The sequence below is a fragment of the Micromys minutus genome (genome assembly GCF_963924665.1).
Source record: "Micromys minutus genome assembly, chromosome: 28".
Taxonomy (NCBI): domain Eukaryota; kingdom Metazoa; phylum Chordata; class Mammalia; order Rodentia; family Muridae; genus Micromys; species Micromys minutus.
Window position 1 is genome coordinate 38,315,612 of NC_137963.1, and position 18,610 is coordinate 38,334,221.

General features: G+C 48.8%; 1 protein-coding gene across 8 annotated transcripts in view; it reads left to right on the forward strand.

Annotated features, from left to right (window-relative positions):
- Positions 1–18,610, forward strand: part of PAX5 (paired box 5) — a gene marked incomplete at both ends in the record, with an annotated part of 170,199 nt that overhangs the window by 60,993 nt on the left and 90,596 nt on the right. For all 8 annotated transcript variants that reach the window (XM_080940037.1, XM_080940039.1, XM_080940040.1 and 5 more), the window contains one exon: positions 1,368–1,543. In XM_080940037.1, coding sequence (XP_080796163.1) covers positions 1,368–1,543 — 176 coding nt within the window. The remainder of the gene's footprint in view (positions 1–1,367; positions 1,544–18,610) is intronic.

An 18,610-nucleotide genomic window follows, 5' to 3' on the forward strand; every position in this document is an offset into this window, starting at 1 on the left:
TTGAACTGAGAACCTCTGGAAGAGAAGCCAGTGCTCTTAACCACTGAGCCATCTCTCCAGACCCTAGAATATTTTCTTAACCCACACTTCTGGGTAGGCAAAGCTTTCAAGTTCTGAAACAAAACACAGCTGTTTCACAGGTACTGTCCATTCATGCTTACTACATGCAGTGTTCCAACTGTACTTTACTTATAGAAAATAAGACATTACACAGTATACACAGATTCTGGACATCAGTAAGAACACACCAAGCCATCTTTTCTTCCCTTTTCACACACACTGTGAACTACTCTTGGCACCCTGCGCCTTGTTTACCTCTCCCATAACTGGGCATCAGGAAGGTTTTGCATCTTGGTTCCCTTCTTTTTCGTGGCTGCATAGTTTTCCACTGTCCAAGCAATGTCAAGGTTTGTTTATTCTATTCTCTATGAACAAACAGGCTGTTTCCAGTTGTTTGTTCCAAGAACCTTGTGCACTTTTCACTTTCCACATGGACAGCTATAAAACATACTCCCAGAGGTCAGTTACCAAGGGACAGTGCACTTGTGATTGTGATAGGTTTTTGTCAAGTCATCTCTCACAGGTGTGTGACTACCTTCCTGGAACACTGAGTTACAGACTGGTCACAAATGTGTAGACTGAGGACCGGAGGGTCGGTAACACCCGTGACTAAGTTCCTAAGTTATCCTGAGCTCAAATCCTTGGGAAAAGAAACAGTTTCATTTCTCTAGGCCTGGGATTTTCATCTGTGAAACAGGAAAGGGAGTAATATCCCACAGTAGTTCCTTTCTTGCTTGCTGTAATGAAATTCCTCTTTATAAAGAAGCTTATCTGGCTCATGATTCTGGAAGTTCAAATTTGTGGTGCTGGCTCAACCTAGGCAAAGACTTGTGTAAGTGTGCACACACTTTCGTGGAAGAGAGAAAAGAAGAGAGGAGGAGGAAGGGGAGGAAGAGGAGGAAGAGGAGGAATAGACACCACCAAATGGAAAGCTGGGGGTGCAGAAAAACTAATCTTGTAATTCCACTAAATCTCTGCTCTCAAAGGTTCCACTCCCTATAAATCACTGACTATCAAACACTGGGGGCACAAATACAAACCACAGCACATATATAGGGGGTTCACTGGGAAAAGTAAAAGATATAACAGAAGGGCTTTGCACAGTGCCTGCTGTGTCATTCTGGGAGGCTAGCTCTGCAGTTACTAGCAGGTGACTGTCTGGACAGCCCCTCACCCAAAGCCTTGGTAGGGGTAGGCAGCTGAGCTAGAGGTTGTCAGCCCCTCTTCCCAGTCTCAAGGGTCTAGCTTTCTCTCCTTCGGTGACAGAATAGCCTCCACTTACCCCTTCTCTCTCCTGCTCACCAAAGGTATTCAGGAATCTCCAGTGCCGAATGGCCACTCACTTCCAGGCCGAGACTTCCTCCGGAAGCAGATGCGGGGAGATCTGTTCACACAGCAGCAGCTGGAGGTGCTGGACCGCGTGTTTGAGAGACAGCATTACTCGGACATCTTCACCACCACGGAACCCATCAAGCCAGAGCAGGTATGCCCATGACTCCGGACCACCACACTGGCTGCCCCAATGCAAACCTGGGCCAGTTGGCTGGATGCAGAGGCATCCGGCATGGTGAGGGACAGCTTCTTGGCAGAGTGGGGTTTTCATCGAGTTTGGCCAGTTTGGCTGGGCAAAACATTCCAGAAGGCCAGGAGGACTTGCTCGGGGGCTCTGAAGTGTCTTGCTGTGGTTGCACTGTCTCTGGCCAGCCACAGAGGCATGCGGCTCTCCTGGTGGTTCTGCCAGTAATGAACGGCGTGCCTTTCAGGGGCTTTTGAGATAGGGTTGTATGTGATGACCTTCTGGGTCGCTTCATGTGGTTTGGTCATCCTGTTAGTCAGGAACATGATGTAAAGATATAGAACCACTCCATGGCCAGGGTCTCACAATACCCATGATGCTTGACATCACAGATGTGGGTAGCCCAGACATGGCATCAGCCGTCAGATGGCCCTGCTATGACAGGTAAGTCTGACACTAGCTGGGCCCAGCACCCGAGCCTCTTGACACCAAGAATGTGAGCTACCTCAGGGAGCCTTTCTGTCACGGTGCCCTGAGAACCATGGTGACTTTTACAGATCCTTTACCAGTTCGTTTTTAGGTAGGGAAACTGAGGCTCATAGTGACAAAGCAACTTGCCTGAGGCTGCCCAGCAAGTGTTCACTTAATGCACACTGACAATTGTCTAGTATGGGTAAGGCACAGACTCAGACACTATGCATTCATCAGTGAGCAGAAAGGCTTGGATTTGCCCTAGGAAACCTATAGGTTTGTAGGAGAATTCCAGATGGTGCTGGGGAGATGTCTAAGGTCCTCTGAGAACCCTAACCAGAGACTGAGCCAGCTTGGAGGTTGCCATGGTGAACAAGTAGGCAAACAGCGAGTGCCAAGGCCCTGAGCTGGGAGGAAGGGAGGTGTGGAGCCATCCTGTGTGTCTGGGATTCAGGACACAGGGTGGGAGGTGATGCTGGAGGGTCTCCAGAGAGGATCTGGTCTATGGACTGTGGGAGGATGCTGCTCCTTCTCGGACAAGTTAAATGACATCTCTCCTGCAAGTGGTATGGCCATAGGCACTGGGCAAATGTGATTCCATCCCAGAGCCTGGGTTTGGGGGAGAAGAGTTGACTTCTATCACAAGCAGCTGTTTTCTACACCCGAATCTTTGAGAGACGGTAAAAGCCACATTCCGTCTGAGCCGTGTGACAGTCCAGTCACTAGGGACCAAGGGGGAAGTCTCAGGGCTGGGTACCTGGTCTGGCTTTCCCACACAAGGTTGTCGGCGTCTCTGTTAAGCCAGTATGAATGAGACAGATGCTGAGTCTCAGCAACTCCCTGTGTTTTATGGGAGTCTGCCAGAATCCCTGAGGATGCACTCCACTTTATATACTTATCAGGCATCTCAGAGCTGTCTAGGCACCCCCCCACTCACTGGGGTGCTCGCTGGTCCAGTACATTTCCTGCAGTGACAGGCTTGAGGAGACAGAGGCCCAAACTAGGTATCATTTCTGTCAACACCTTCACAAAATGGTCTAACGTGAACTCAGGAGCCACACACAAACGAGAAAGTTCTCCGGGTGTGGAGTGCTGGCTAGGGAGAGAGGGTGTTAATTATTTTTAGAGGGTGCACCAAGAGCTACAGCGCTGAGGAGGAAATGTTTCCCGGGATCCCAAGAACAAGGCTACAAGGGCTCAGGTGGAGAGGAGGCCCGGGTTGCGGCTGTGGGAAGGTGTGTCTGTGGTGTCCTTCAGAGCGCTGTGGCCTGGTGCAGGCCTGCCCGTGCGTTCTGAGGCAAGTCCAGCAAGGCAGGATGACTGACCCGGTGTTTTCTGGTTAGTCCGCTTCACCTGTCTGTGGCGTGCCGTAATGAGGAGAGATGGAAGGTGAGGCTGTAAGACCGCCCTGCGCACACGCAGGCACTGGACTATGAATGACACACCCCCGTGCCCTGTCCCCATCACTGTGGACAAATGGTGGTGGCTGCTGGGGAAGGCACGTGCATGAAGGGTATGCATTCTCTGAGTCCCCTCCTGCTCACGTCCTCTGACTGACTGTTCACGGTCCCTGCCTGTGACCCTTGTGATTCCCCAGAGTGGTATGGAAGTGACGCTAAGGAGTAGGCCTCTGGGCTGATGGGATAGAGACTGGCCACTTTATTTATCTGACAGCAAGTCAACCCCCCCCACCCCAGTGTGTCTCTGTGGCTTAGTGGCCTGGCCCAGGCCTTGATGACACTTTCGCTGGATAATGTGATGGGGACACTGATTTGAGACCTGCCTCTGCTCTGGTGAACACCTCACTCTTTTCTGGACTTCACTTTTTTATTTGTGTAGTCACAGTGGACAGTGATAGCAACAGCATCCACCTAACATCAACAGCAGGGGTATCCTCATCTAACAGCAGGGGTATCCCCATCTAACAGCAGGGGTATCACCATCTAACAGCAGGGGTATCCCCATCTAACAGCAGGGGTATCCCCATCTAACAGCAGGGGTATCACCATCTAACAGCAGGGGTATCCCCACCTAACAGCAGGGGTATCCCCACCTAACAGCAGGGGTATCCTCATCTAACAGCAGGGATATTCCCCACCTAACAGCAGGGGTATCCTCACTAACAGCAGGGGTATCCTCATCTAACAGCAGGGATATTCCCCACCTAACAGCAGGGGTATCCTCACTAACAGCAGGGGTATCCTCATCTAACAGCAGGGATATTCCCCACCTAACAGCAGGGGTATCCTCACTAACAGCAGGGGTGTCCCCACTGAACAGCAGGAGCATGATATTGGTCAGCTTTCCAAGACTTAGTGAAGCCCACACTAGAACTTCCTTCAAGCTGGGCCATACCTCTGAGGCTCTGATTATGGGTCTGAGCTTTACACAGACTTCATATCCATTTTTAGGCCTAGGACGGTTGAGGCCACAGAACTTGAGTCTGATCTCAGGCTCTTCTCTGTCCTAAGTTGTGTAAGATGGTGTCACAGGTTTTTGTGTTTCTGGGGTTCTGGGATCAGTCCTTGGATTGGCTACTGTTCTGCCCAGCCTTCCTCCGACAGTCATGTGTTTTTCAGGATGAACATGAGCCTGGACGAGTTACCTACCCAATTCCTGGGGAAAACACCAGCAGATTAGGGTCAGGTTGGTCCTGAGGTACTTCAGTGGACAGGTTGTGCTAAGTTCTGCTCTAAGGGTGGCCGTTTCTGACTCAGGCCATAGAGAAATTCAGAACTTCCTTTTCTTGGTGGAAGGGGTTAACGAGACCCCACTCTGGGGCAACGAAACACTTCCTTCTCCAAATGGTTATCGAAAAAGCAATTCTGTTTTCCCTATATGGGGAGTGGATAAAAACCAACCTACCGGAGCAGAAGAGGTGTGTGGGGAGAAACGGCTGATGTGTGTATGTGTGTGTGTGCATGTGTGTACACGTGTGTGTCCAGAAGGAATCTGCTTTAGTAAAACTCGAGTTGGTGCTGGCTGTCACTGTGGTGGGCCATAGCTCTAGCAGAGTGGGGTCCCTCCTCCGGCCACCGAGAGGACGCAGCCGATTGCTGCCTGCCGTATTTACCCTCAGCAGACTATTAACCAACACCAGGCTATTAATCTGGCTTTTGAGCCTTCACTAAAGCCCATAAAAGCTCACAGTTGTCAAATGGAGTTCATTTTAATTTCCTTTCAATCACAGTAAATTATTCAGGTGATAAATCAGCTGGAGCAGGCCTCCTGGCTGTAATAGAAACCCTAATTCCTGGCTAATTATCCAGCCCATTGCTGCCAACAGATCAATACGGGCCGCAAAATGGAACAGGCCCAGGGCCCTCCCTCCCATTGGGCCAGAGACAGAGAGACAGCTGGGGAAGGGGGCCGTGCTGCTGACCTCCTAGGAAGTTCAAAGGTCACAGAGGGTTAAATCGGGAGATGGCCTGTTCCTTGTCTAACAGAAAGCCACCAGAAGCACCCCCTGCTCTCCTGAGAGGCTTTGCCCACGGCATGGTAACTCTTCTCTAAGCCAGCAGGTTGAGGTTTCTAAGCTTTCCTGGTCCCATGAGCATCCTGTCCCTGGGAAAGGGCTGGTTTGTTGGCATCACCCAACAAGACTGATCTTGTTCTTCAGGGATAGACTCAGGAGCTACCAGGAACCAGAGGTCTAAGCACTGCAGGGGAAGGTAAGGCCCTGGCTTCAGAGGGCTCCTTTTTTCTCCCTGGTGGATGTCTGTCCTGCCATGAGGGATAGACAGACAGGTATGCCAGGCCAGACAAGCGGTCCCTGAGGCTGTCTGGAGGGCTGAGCAGATCTGGGCCTGTGGAGATGGTAGCTGTAGAGAGTATTGCGGACAAGCAGGACAGCATGGGCACAGGTCAGAAGGAACACCGTCATCCTAGTGACAGGCAGCCAGGGACTTCCATCTCAGAACCATGGAACCCAGAGGTGGGGACATTTGGTGTTGCTTTGGAATCCCAGATCCTGGAGAGCCTGTGTGCTGTGGTCTGGACAATGCTCCCTCTGAGGGTTTTCACAGGGACCTCTTGCCTCTTGCGTCACCCCCTTTGACTACTGGTTCTTTCCCTGATCTTTCCCTGCAGCCTGTCCCCACACAGGGACTGCCATGGTTCCCCCTTTTACAGGACCTTTCACTGCCCTGTGTCCCTTTCCTTGCCCACAAGAAGCTCTTGCTCTGGCTAGGCCTTACCCCACCACAATGCACGGGCTGGGCGGCTTCTGTGTCAAGAGGGTCGCTAAGCGTGTCTCTCGGGACGTGTAGAAGCATGCACCTGCGTGTGGACACTAGGAACGCCATAAGTACCACTATCTTCGTAACGTTCACACTCGAAGCTGCTGACGACTGCTCCCTGCACGGAGCATCAGCCTATACCTGAGTGTGTCCACGCTCACCTGGTCCAGGAGAGTCAGCTATGGCTCCATAAAAACACACCTCTTGTCTCCTGTTTGAACTCGGACGTCACAGAGTGTCGGTTACTACTGGGTAGTGTCATGTCCAGCACCGGTTCACTATTCACTGCCAGATTCAGCACAGAGCCATACTTGACACATCTTCCTACCAGGCCACAAGAGTGAGACTGGTACAGTGTCTTAGTAAGGGAGCACAGGAGCCCGCAGTCGCCATCAGAAGTGAACAGTCACCCTCGGCAGGGAACGGCTGTGGCCGGGTAGAAGTTGAGCATAGATCTCATTCCCCAGGGAGGGTAAGAGGGATACAGAGCACCCTCCCCCCAGACACACAGACACACACAGTGCACACACACAGATGCACATATTCATAAATGCACACACAGACATAGAGATGCACACTCACAGATGCACACACAGACACAGAGAGTCACACACATAGATGTATAAACTCACAGATGCACACACACAGATGCACACACAGATGCACACACTCACAGATGCACACACAGATGCACACACTCACAGATGCACACACAGATGCACACACTCACAGATGCATACACAAACATAGAGATACACACACAGATGCACACACAGATGCACACACTCACAGATGCACACAGAGACATAGAGATGCACACACTCACAGATGCACACACAGACATAGAGATACACACACACAGATGCACACACTCACAGATGCACACACAGATGCACACACACAGATGCACATACACGTTTCACTTGAACGTCTTCTTGTCTTTGGAATGAGAGTGTGATACGGAGTGTTCAGTAACTCGAGCTTTCTAGAGCCCCAGAGGCACTCTAGGTTACCCCTTCTAAACCCCCAGAAGTACCCTAGGTTACCCCCCTCTTACCGTTCCACCATTCTTATCTCTAGAGACCCAAGTGTGAAAATGACCTGGGCTCTGAGGGTTCAGCCTCCTTGGAGGTGCTGTCTAGAGACTGCATTGGAAATATCCACCTGTCCCGCAGTAGCTCTGAAAGCATTTCCTAAGATAAGATAAGATAAACATTCTTTTTCTTCCTGTGGATCAAGCTCAAGGGTGGATTCCCCAACATCCGAGTGTCTGTTTTGTGAAGCACGGAAATTCTTGTGGGGTGACCAAGTGAGGTGTTATGGTACAAAAGCACAGAGCCCTCGCCTTTAGTGATGGTTTGGGGCTGGCCTCTCAGGCTGTGGTTTCTGCATCTGTGGTGCCGAGTTGGACTCAGACATCATTGTGATTCGCTTAAGATCTCGCATCCCGGAAGGTGTAGGAGTAATCGAAACCCATCTCTTATTTTTATTCTGTCACGTTTACATTTCTGTTCTGCCCCCCTTTGATGGTAGGCAGCTCCTGTGTCTGTGGGGTTTAAGATCACAAGCGAATTGTCGCCGAGCCGCCTGCGCTCTGCCGGGTTGTCCTCTCGTTCACTTATTCAGTCATTCATCAGGAAATTTTACAGACATGCCGTGTCAGTGACGCGGGCCACCTGTGCTGCGGCGTGCGGCAGGAAGAGACGATGACTGGCTGGCACAGCCTGAGCTGCTGTGTGGGGAACTGACTGAGGAGGGGTGTTTCCCCTCGAAATATGCTGAGCGAGACTTGCAAGTTAAACAGGAGAGGTCTGGGATGAAGGAGTGCTCGCCTAGCACGCACAAGCCCCTCATCGGTCCCTGTGCCACACGATCTAAGTACAGTAGCACCTAGAATCCCAGCGCTTTAGAGAGAGAGGCAGGGGGACCGGAGGTTCGGTTGTCCTTGGCTACATGGTGGGTCTGGGCCATCTTGGATTCTATGAGACCCCCGCTCAAAGAATAAAATAACAAATTAAGGACAGAGTAACTGGTCATTCTTATCCAACTGCTCGCTTGTCTGATAGCTTTGAAGCCACGCTGGGAGTTTGGCTTAAGAAACTTAGTATTCACAAAGCTCTCCAAAATTATAGAAACGATCTGTTCCTGGTTTATGAATTATTACTGTTGTTATTATTGTTAATTTTTAACACACAGATTCGATTGTTACTGAGGTTGGAGCCACCTCAGGTTCCCATCCCATTTCAAATGAGAGATGAGCTACCCTAAGAACAACAGTAAAATGCTTTTGCTGTGTCTGAGGTTGGGAGACGGGTGAATCCTCAGGGGCTAAAGCTAAGAAAGGACTCAGAGTCAGAGCTCCTGGAGCTGGTAATGTCCTGATGGCTCAGGGTGCCCGTCGTGGGTCATTTCTAGTGAACGGGTTAGAGTTGGCTGCAGATTTTGGCAGAGCATGGCCTAGGTGATTTGGGAGTTGGAACCAATATGCTGGCAAACTGTGTCAGGGCCGGAAGGCCCATGCTGTCTCTGAAAAGAGCCACGGGCCAGGCCCACTCTTATCTAGAGAGAATCTGGCTGCACAGAAGTCAGAGGACAATGCAAGGTTCCCATAGAACGTTGAAAAGCACGAGAACACTTTCATCTCAGCCTCTCTATAACCCGCTGTGCCCCATGCCTACAGAGTGAGCCACCGCCACTGAAAGAAGAACCTCGAGGTTTAAAAGATGTAAACTCTGAAAGATAATGCAAATGATCTAGAGCATCCAACTCCAAAATCCCAAGATGGCAGACAATTGAAAGAAACCATGAAGGGGCTGTGGTGATGACAGACGGGAAACTACTGTATAAAACAAAACATCCTTAGAGAAGAAGGGGGTGGGGGAGAAACAGATGAGAACATTGTGTCTTTCGATAAATGTGGTTGGTACCCATTAAAATTAAAAATTCACTGGCAGGGTAAATGCCTGTTAAAAGACACCTGACTAGAAAAGCAATGGTTTGGATGACAAGAGCTGAGGAACCAGAAACAGCAGAGAAAGATAAAAAGGGGAAGAAATACCATCATAAACGCCTAGACTTATCCTAAGCACCCACTTTCCTGCATGGGCAGGCTGAGGGCGTAGGTCGGCCGTACAGTGTCTGCCAGAGGCCTTATCCAATTGTCACCAGCACAGTGAACAAGATCGTCGTGAGATGTACAGTGGCGTGTGCCTGTCAGCCCAGAGCTGGGGAGGTAGAGACACAGGCAGATGGATGGGGCGCACTGGGCGTCCAGGTCAGACCCGTCTGGAGAGCCCTGAGTGAAAGACCCTGTCCTCACAAGGTGGGTGGAGGAATGGCGTCGGGGCTTTACTTCTGACGTACACACCCTGAACCCCCAGGGATACTAACGTGTGACTAGCACGTCCAGTCTCAACTCTGAGATGGAGTGTAGAAGATGCCATCCCCATCGTCACAGAAGAAATAAAGCTGAACACACGGAAAGTAAACGGACTTTCTGGAGAATTGAGAGAACCGAGGTCACGGGGTAAATGGTTTGCTACAAACTCTGAAAAAGCACAAGAAACCCGATAGAAATCGAGTGAACGCCGAACCTCGGCCTGAAGTGCCATTCGCTGCATCCCTGGTACTTTGACGTGTTGTGTGTGCACATCAGGACCTCCGTCCGTGTGACATGCTGGAGACTGAACCCTTGGACCTTGGGTGCATTGTACCTCTGAGTGAGAACCCAACCCCTCATGTGCATATGTCAACAACAACAGAAGTAAGCAAGAGAGAAACTTGCAGACATCATGAGAGAAACTACACCCGGCACAGATTTCAGACACATTAGAGAACGTAGGTTGTAATTGATATGTTAATAGACGGAACGGAAAAAGGGGCAGCATGCCAAAACTCGGACGATAGCAAATTATGAGAAGGCTCGAAGAAAACGCTAGAAATAAAAAAGGAACAGAAAGAAACAGCTCGGGCAGGCTCGTCAGTAGACTAGAAAAAGCTTGGCAGAGAATAACAGAGCCTGAAGATACGTCAACAGGAAGCCCCCGAACTGAAGCTCAGAGAGAGGGGGAAATACAAAAACATACTCCAGACTGTGGAGAAACTTAAAGAGAAGCCACAGATATGTCATGGGAACGTGAGGACAGAAAAAATAATAAATATTTGGAATAGTGGTGGCCAAGGATCTGCTGAAGAGACTAACCCACAGATGCAAGAATCTCAGAGAACCCCAACCACGACAAACACCCAGATATCTACGTGGAGGCATGTTACGGCCGAATGCCAGATGATTGAAGACAAAAATCACAAAAGAAATGAGAAAATAGAAACCCACCATTTTTCCAGGCACTGTGGTGTGTGCCTTTAATCAAGGTACTCAGATCCCTGTGAGTTTGAGGTCAGATTGAGCTGTACAGTGAGACCCTGTCTCAAACAAACAACTGAAATAGAAATAAAAACCTACTGTGTTATTAGAGGAAGGAAGTAAAGAATTACTGTGGTTTCTGATCAGAAACTATGGAAACAGAGAATGGGGTTTGATGTTTAATGTTCCAAACGCTTAAGGATGTGCCTCCTGATAAGCCAGCCGCTCTCCAGTGGGTGGCCCGGATCCAGGAGCCACAGGCAGCGCAAATTGGAGTTAACGGGATATTAAAAACAAAACAAAACATAAAAGGATATGAAGCTGATGGGGTAGGGAGGAGGGGGAAGATCTGGGAGGAGTTATGGGGAGGAGTGGGACTTAATATGATCAAAATACATTATAAGAAATTCTCAAAGAATGAACAAAACGTTACTGAAGGGGCTGGGGAGGTGGCGTGGAGGTCAGGAGCACCGTGTGGCTCACATCCCTCTGTAGGTCTAGTTCCAGGGAGTTGTGACATCCTCTCATGACCCCCATAGGCACTGCACACATGTGATGTACACAACACAGGGGAAACACCCGGCACACTTCACAAAGTTGATACACCCGGAAACATTAGAGAGGGAACGTTTGCGTATCTGATGGAGTGGGGATGGTCCAGGAAATTCAGCTGCACAAAGAAGGTCGCCAGGGGAAGAAGGAATGAGAAGATGTAATGTAGTTTATGGTTTTTATTATTCCTAACTGGCCTAAAACCATGAACATACATTACCAGTCATAACATTGGGAATGGGGGGGTACTATGAATAGATACAGGAAATGAGCTGCAACAGTGTCCTGGTGCAGAGGAAGTGGGAAGCGTACCAACAGTGAAGAGAAAGGAGGCCATTTTTACCAACAGTGAAGAGAAAGGAGGCCATTTTGGAGGCAGACTTATCGATATAAACATGTATTGCGAATTCCAAGGAGAGTGCTGTAGTTTGTAAAACTTTATAAAAAGCACAACTAACAAGAAAGAGAATGGGATCATGGGAGGAGTGAAGTGGGGCCGGGGGTAGGGGTGGGGCCCGAGGTGGGGGAGGGGCCTGAGGTGGGGGAAGGGGTGAAGCGGTGACCTAGTTCTCACAATAGAGAGCTGTAAAGAGTAGATATTAATTCAGTTCTGTTAAAAACTACACCAGAGTAAGTGGTCCAAGTGTACCCATTGAAGGACAACAAAGGGCAGAGTGTTTAAGAAAAGCCAGAGCACAAAACACAGAAGGAGAGGAGGTTTTAAGAAGTCACAGACACCAATGCGTTGATGAATTACGGATCATCTAAATGGATTATTCAGGAAGTTCTATGGAAAGACTGTCAAAAACATGGCTAGTTTTGGGGGCTTTATAAACAAGTAGGAAAAGAGATAGTCATGACAGTCCCGACAGGGATGATTTAAGTCACAGCATTCTAAGCCCTCATACTGACCAGGTAGAGGGCAGGCGTGTGAGAAGCCACAGGATGTGGCAGGGATAAATTCAGGGTCCCCAGTAGCACATGCCATTAGGTGTGACAGAACTCACAGCTTCCAGAGCAGAAGGCACAGAGAGAGACACAGAAAGTTCTCAGGAAACTCAGTGGAGAGCAGGGGAGGGGAAAGACCACCAAGGAAATGAAACAAACACTGAAACCCGTTACAGATAAACCGACAAGGCAATATTCAAGATAAAGTTCCCAGATAATGGGATATGCAAAATGACCAAGACATACAAGCATGCTATTTGCAGAAAACAACATAAAACAAAACCAGACAGAACAGAAAGAAGAAGAAAATAATCAATGTTATACAGACACAGCGCCTATATTACACAGACCCATCAATGCTACCCAAGAACGTCACCTGGTAAAGAAAGTCTAAGGTCCCAACCCCCCTCAAAGACAAAGAGGCCAGTATTTAATGATAACAAAACAATTCCTAGGAAGATATTAAAGCAATCTTAACTTCTACACTCTTAGCCTTAGAGTTTCAAATATCAGAAGTAAAAATCACAAGTGGACAATCCTGAGATACCTTGTGAAGACTTTAACAAGGGCTCGTGCTGACGAAAACGGAGCAGGGTTGTTTGTAAAACCTGGTGATGTGGTGAAGGAGCTTCGATGAGCTCCACACCAAAACAAAGCAGCAGAATCGTAGGCTCTTGAAACCTGCGGACTGGGAACAGAGAGAACTTGCAGGAGGGATAACTCTTCAGCGGGGACAGCAAGTCTGAACAACTCCAGTAGCCACCTCAGAGACCATAATGTCTGATCACAGCGCAATGAAATTCAAAGTGCAAAGTCCGTGAGGCTGGAGACACGGCTCAGCAGTTAAGAGCACTGGCTGCTCTCCCAGAGGACCAGGGTTCGATTCCCAGCACCCACATGGCAGCTCATGACTGTCTCGTAATTCAGGTGATCTAACACCTTCACACAGGCATGCATACAGGAAATAAAAACAAAATACAAACGAGTAAACCATTTTAAAAGGATGCACAGTCCAAAGAACATATTCGAAGATTCAAAACAAGTCCCAGCGCCATGACTTAGTGGGTAAAGATGCTTGAAGCTTGGGACCTGTATTCCATCCTGAGCACTTTTCTACATGGTGGAAGAATGGAACTAATTTCTACACTTTTAAAATGATTTCCATCTGTGTGTCATGACACTCAGTACTCACACATCACACACACACACACACACACACACACACACACACACACAGTAAATGTAATTTCCTTACTTTTAGAAAGGTGATTAAAATAAAACAGGGCGTTTCTTCCTTGGAGCCCTTGTACCTAGGAAGATTCTCTCTTAGTTTTTCTTAATAAATCTACATTTTATTTGCTCAAAACAACAGCAAAATCAAACCCAGAAACATCCATGATAAACTTGCTGAGGGAGAAGGGGAGAGCCATGTGTCAAAAATTTGAAATCCTGGTCAAAAAATACAAGAGATGAGAGCATCTAGCCCTGTGCCTCCCCCACAGCCCAGCCATGAAGTCAAAGCAGCTCCTGGAGAGGGTCTTGACTAGCAAACATTAGTCTGTTTACCTGCATGTATGTTTGCGCTATGTGAGTGCAGGCTCTGAAGAGGCCAGAAGGTGGCGCCATATTCCCTGGAACCGGAGTGCTAGGAACAAACCCTGGTCCTCTGCAATAGCAGCTGGGGCTCTAACTGCTGAACCATCTCTACAGCCCCAAGATGCATATTTCTTTAAAGGTAAAAGTCTAATGATTAAGTTCTCAACTCAGAAAAAGGCATGACAGAAGGCACACAATGCAAAAAATAAAAAAATAAAAAAATCTAAATAATAAATCAATACTAAACCAAAGTGAAAGGCTCTCTTCCTCCACCTCACCTAACCTGCCTCCAAAGTTGTCATTCGAGGAACTGGAGCTGTCTGGCCTGGAGGAAAAAAAAAACCAACCTAATGGCTACTGAGGGTTTAGTCTGACTCAGGAGGGGCAGAACCAGGGCCTCAGGACAAATCAGGAAGAAGCAACTCCTGCCTTTCGTCTTGGGGAAGAGATGGATTTAGTCATTCCTATGTTCTGGACTAAGGACCAACTGCTTGCTGCAGCCTGTCATTCATGCATTTAAGATGAACCTGGAAGTCCTGGGGTCTCTGAGGACTGGCAGGATTGTCATCTTAGGCTGTCATTTAGGACAGACAGTGGTCTCTGGGCTCCCAGCAGAAAGGGGTCTTCAGAAGAAGAGCAGGGAAGGAAGGTAAGGAGGCAGGACATCCACAGGCTCAGGGCTCGAGTGTTAGAGGTGGATCAGCCTTCGAGGCAGAGTAAGGTCCTACTCGTGGCCAGAGGCTGGGGCATGTGCCTCTAGAGTAGTGATTCAGGGATGTTAGGGGCAAGTGAGTCCGGAGTGGGAGGTCTGGAGAAAGCTGGAGCTGTCTGGTGTCTGAGCAGAGTGAGTGGAGACCCAAGGAGATGCTGCAGAGACTGCAGTGTGGAGCTGATGAGGCACTGAGGAGAAGCCCGCAGCCCCCAGCCTTGTTCAGATCCCCGGAGAGGCTGGCCTTCCACTGGAGAGGGTGTCAGAGATCTGACAACAGTGTTACAACCTGTTACACTGGCTGTGAGCTTCTGGAAAGAGTAGCAGGTTTACTTGCAGGGTGCGTGGAAGCCCTCCTGCTCTCTGACCGCTGGTTATCATCACTTCCTGGCAAGGATTCCTTTTTCTACCTTCGTGGATAAAGGTATTTAGACATAATAGAGTACCAATGCTTTGACGCAATGTCTCATATCTAACACAGGGACAATAACAACGCCTTTGTCACAGGGGCTCAGCAGGACTCTAGTTCCAGAGTCCAAGAAAGGACCCAGAAAATCCTATTGGCAGGGCAAGGTGGGACAGAATCCGGTTTGCACCGGGAGTTAGTGTGCCTAGAACTGGGGTGGAGAGGAGCACCGTCCTGAGGTGCCGTTTGCCTGTGGTGGCAGAGCCTTTGTACCTTTGAGTGGCTGGAACTTTCTCCTCCCCGGACTTTCTCTGCTTCCGTTGGCTACAGATTAGTACAGTGCCGGCTGCACTGGCAAATGAACTCAGGCTTCTAGAGGAAATCCCGTTAAAGCAATCAAAATAACAATTTGTATCACTTTCAGGACTCCTGGCGGAGGAGCTAAGAAACCTTTGTAGTAAATTATTAACTCTGGTTGGACACAAGGACTTCTGCAAGCAACAGTATTTCTTGCTTTCTTTCTGGAGAACACGCAGGAGTAGGGTTTCCTCAAAGGGAGGGAGGAGGTGTTACAAACTCAGACAAGGGGTTCTGAGGAACCGGCCAGCAGGGCTTGGATTATGGCTCCTACTGGAAAGAAGGGAGCATGTTCCCAGAGACACTTGTCACTGTCACTGTCTGAAGGCTACAGATCGGGCTCCTGCCTGCCTCAGCCTTCTGTCTGTGGGACTGAGCACAAAGTGACAGGGAGGGCAGAGTAGGGGTTTCCAGGTAGAAAGGAAAGGGGGAAAGGATGAATGACAAACAGTTTAGAAATAAGTGTGCTGTCTGGAAGGGGGGATCCGCATTGGCTAGAGTTAGGGGTGCATCAGCGTATGTGTGTTTAATGTACTGTTTGTCCATATGTATACACATACTTAAGTAATATATGTGTGTGCAATCTGGACATTGCACACAGCTAATCAGTGTGCACCACCTGATTTAATCCTGTAGCGAGCCCTTTCAGGAAAGTCGTAGACTTGTGGCTCCCGAGACTGCATTTGGATCTGCTGTGGCTTCACTATGGGACATTCTTTAAGGAGCCAAGCATATTCATCTCTATGAGTAATGATGAAATCTGGGGACCAGATTACAGAGTGGGACATCTGGAGAAAGCCTCCCTTGTTACCTGTCTTTGACAGCATGGGCGAATCTCTGGTTAGGATTTTTTTGGGTCCACTTTCGATTCTCTTCAGGAACTAAGGGAGAAGCTCAGTGGTGGGCTGTGTGCACGGCGTATATAAACCTCGTGTGTACACACAGAGACCAGCATGCATATTTAGGATTTGGGAAAAGTGATCTGTTGCACCAGCTGACTGATCATTCTGTGCCCTTCTGGGGGTTCGAAGCTAAGTACTGAAGTGGGCCGTGGGCTCTCAGCCTGTTACAGGCCTGCCTAGTGATAAAGAACTCACTTCAAGTGTCTCCCGGGATGTGTCCCAGCTAACCAGAAAATTCTAGATAAGCTAATATCATTTTAGTCCACAGAAGTCCTTGTGCCCAGTGCCTGGCTTCTCTTCCATTTTCTGATACTCAGATCATTTTGTCTGTACTCTGAGGACAGGAACGACCTTGACAGATGATCTCGCGTAGGACTGAGCAGGTTAGCTAGCAGAAGATCGTATGGGGGTCCACTACTGGGGTAGATTTGGGGTAGTTATTTTCTAGGGGTTTCAGTCTAGTGTGTCTGAAAGCAGGTTCTGGATTGTTGTAGGGAAGCCTGTTTTTCTAGAGCTACAATGGACAGTTTGGATTTCTCTAGGTCCCTGGCTTGCTCTAGGAGTTGCCCATGGCTGTCCCACCTGTGCTCCGGGGAACACACGCAGGAATGCACGGACTGTGATGACACTAGTGGTGGCATTCTGGAAGCATTCTGCAGCCATGGCACGAAAGAGCCTCAGCACTGGGACAGTCACTTCCTGGTGGAGCAGGGGCTGTCAGCATCCTCTCTTTGATGGTGTGAGTGTGTGCACTCTTTCTTTTATGGACCTGTGAGTGTGAGTATACAATTTATATTTCAGGGTGCTGTGTATGTAAACATACTTCTCCTACAGGGTGAGTTGTGTGTGTGTGTTTCTGTGTGGAGTACTCAGTTAAATGCTGTCTTGTACCTGACCACATTGCTTTATAATATCTGAGCAGCTGCAATGCTAAGCATTGGTCTACGTGCTTTATATACACTAACTCATGTGATACCTTCACAGTCCTCTGGGGTGGAGAAACATTTGTTGCCTTAATTTTACAGAATAGGAAATATTCTATTTCTTAGACAGAATTGCTGAGTAACTTTCTAATGGTCAAAAAGCAAGGAGGTTGCAGTGCTGAGATTTGAACACTGGATGTATTTTCTTTTTCTGAGAGAACTGGACCAGTAGATGGAATTTTCTAGAAAAAATAGCTGTGACTTTATTCTCGGAAAATAAAAGTTGCTGTTTCCCTGTTCGAATCAAACTATAAATAGCAATCCCCTCTGACCATCTGCTTGGTTTTTTTTCTTTTGACATCAATTCCTTGTTGGGAGATCCTAAAAGCAGCGCTGGTCAAAGCCAGCTATTCAAGGGGAGCTTTACTTCCTTTGCTTTCTTCCGGCAGACAGGAGTGTGGTTATATGCGTCCCAAGTGTCTTCCAGATCATAGGCTTCTGACAGGGCTAAATTGGTAAGGATTCTAAGGTCTGTAGCTCTGTGCTGGAGAGGACCCAAGACACTCTTCTATGGATACCCTTCGGTGGTTGTCTGTGGGTGGCTTCGGCTTGGGTCTCTTTCAGGTCACTAGCCTGGCGGTCTGCATCTACCTGAAGACCCAGCAGCTTTCTTTGGCTTGTGCATGTGGTACTTGGGGAGAATTCCTGGGCACTGTACATCCTCTCTGTCTTCCACTTATTCCGAAACTCTTTTGGTGGGGTTCCTGGGTCATCTGGATGGTGCCCTGAGTGTCACTTTCAGAGCTGTACTTTGAGGTGGTCTCTGACTCCATCCGTGGGAGGCACCTATGGAGATCGCCATGTGGAATGCACCCAGCAAAGCCTCAGCTGGTTCTTGGAAGGCCCGAGAGAAATAACGACTGGACTGAGAGCAAGTCAGAGTGCTAAGTAACCCATGGCTCACCTCCCGTGGGCTCTGAGAAGCCTCACCAGTTTCTCCAGGTGGCAGTGAGGGCCACGTGTGGTTTCTCCTGCGTCAACGTCATAAGCCTCTCATTTGATCGTAGTCTTTGGGGTGTGGGGAGCGGGAGTGTAATCAACTGCAGGATCTTGGACGTGTTAAGTAGCCTAGCTAAGTCTCAGTTTGTCTACCAGCTCTCTGGAGGTGTGCGAGGTTCAGCTGAGAATGTCTGTGAGATGTGACCGTGTGTGTGGACTTGTCACTGGCTATGGTTCTCATTGCTCTCCCTTGGAGATGACATGTTTTTACCCTGTATGTGAGCACATGTGGAGGTCAGGGGACAACTTGCAGGAGTTTGCTGCTTCTAACATGTGAACCCTGGCTGTCTAACTCAGGTTGTCGGGCGTGGGGACAAGCTAGTGCCCTTACCTGTTGAGCCGTCTCACTGGCTCCCTGGTCCCATTTTAGGCTCTGCTTCAGCCTTTCCTTTCTTCCCTCTGTGTCTCTCTGTATTCTTTTTTTCCATGTGAGTGTCTTTCAGCCTTTCCTGGACAGTGGGAGGTGAGCAAGGGACCATACAGAGTTAACAAGCTTGACAGTGACTCTGG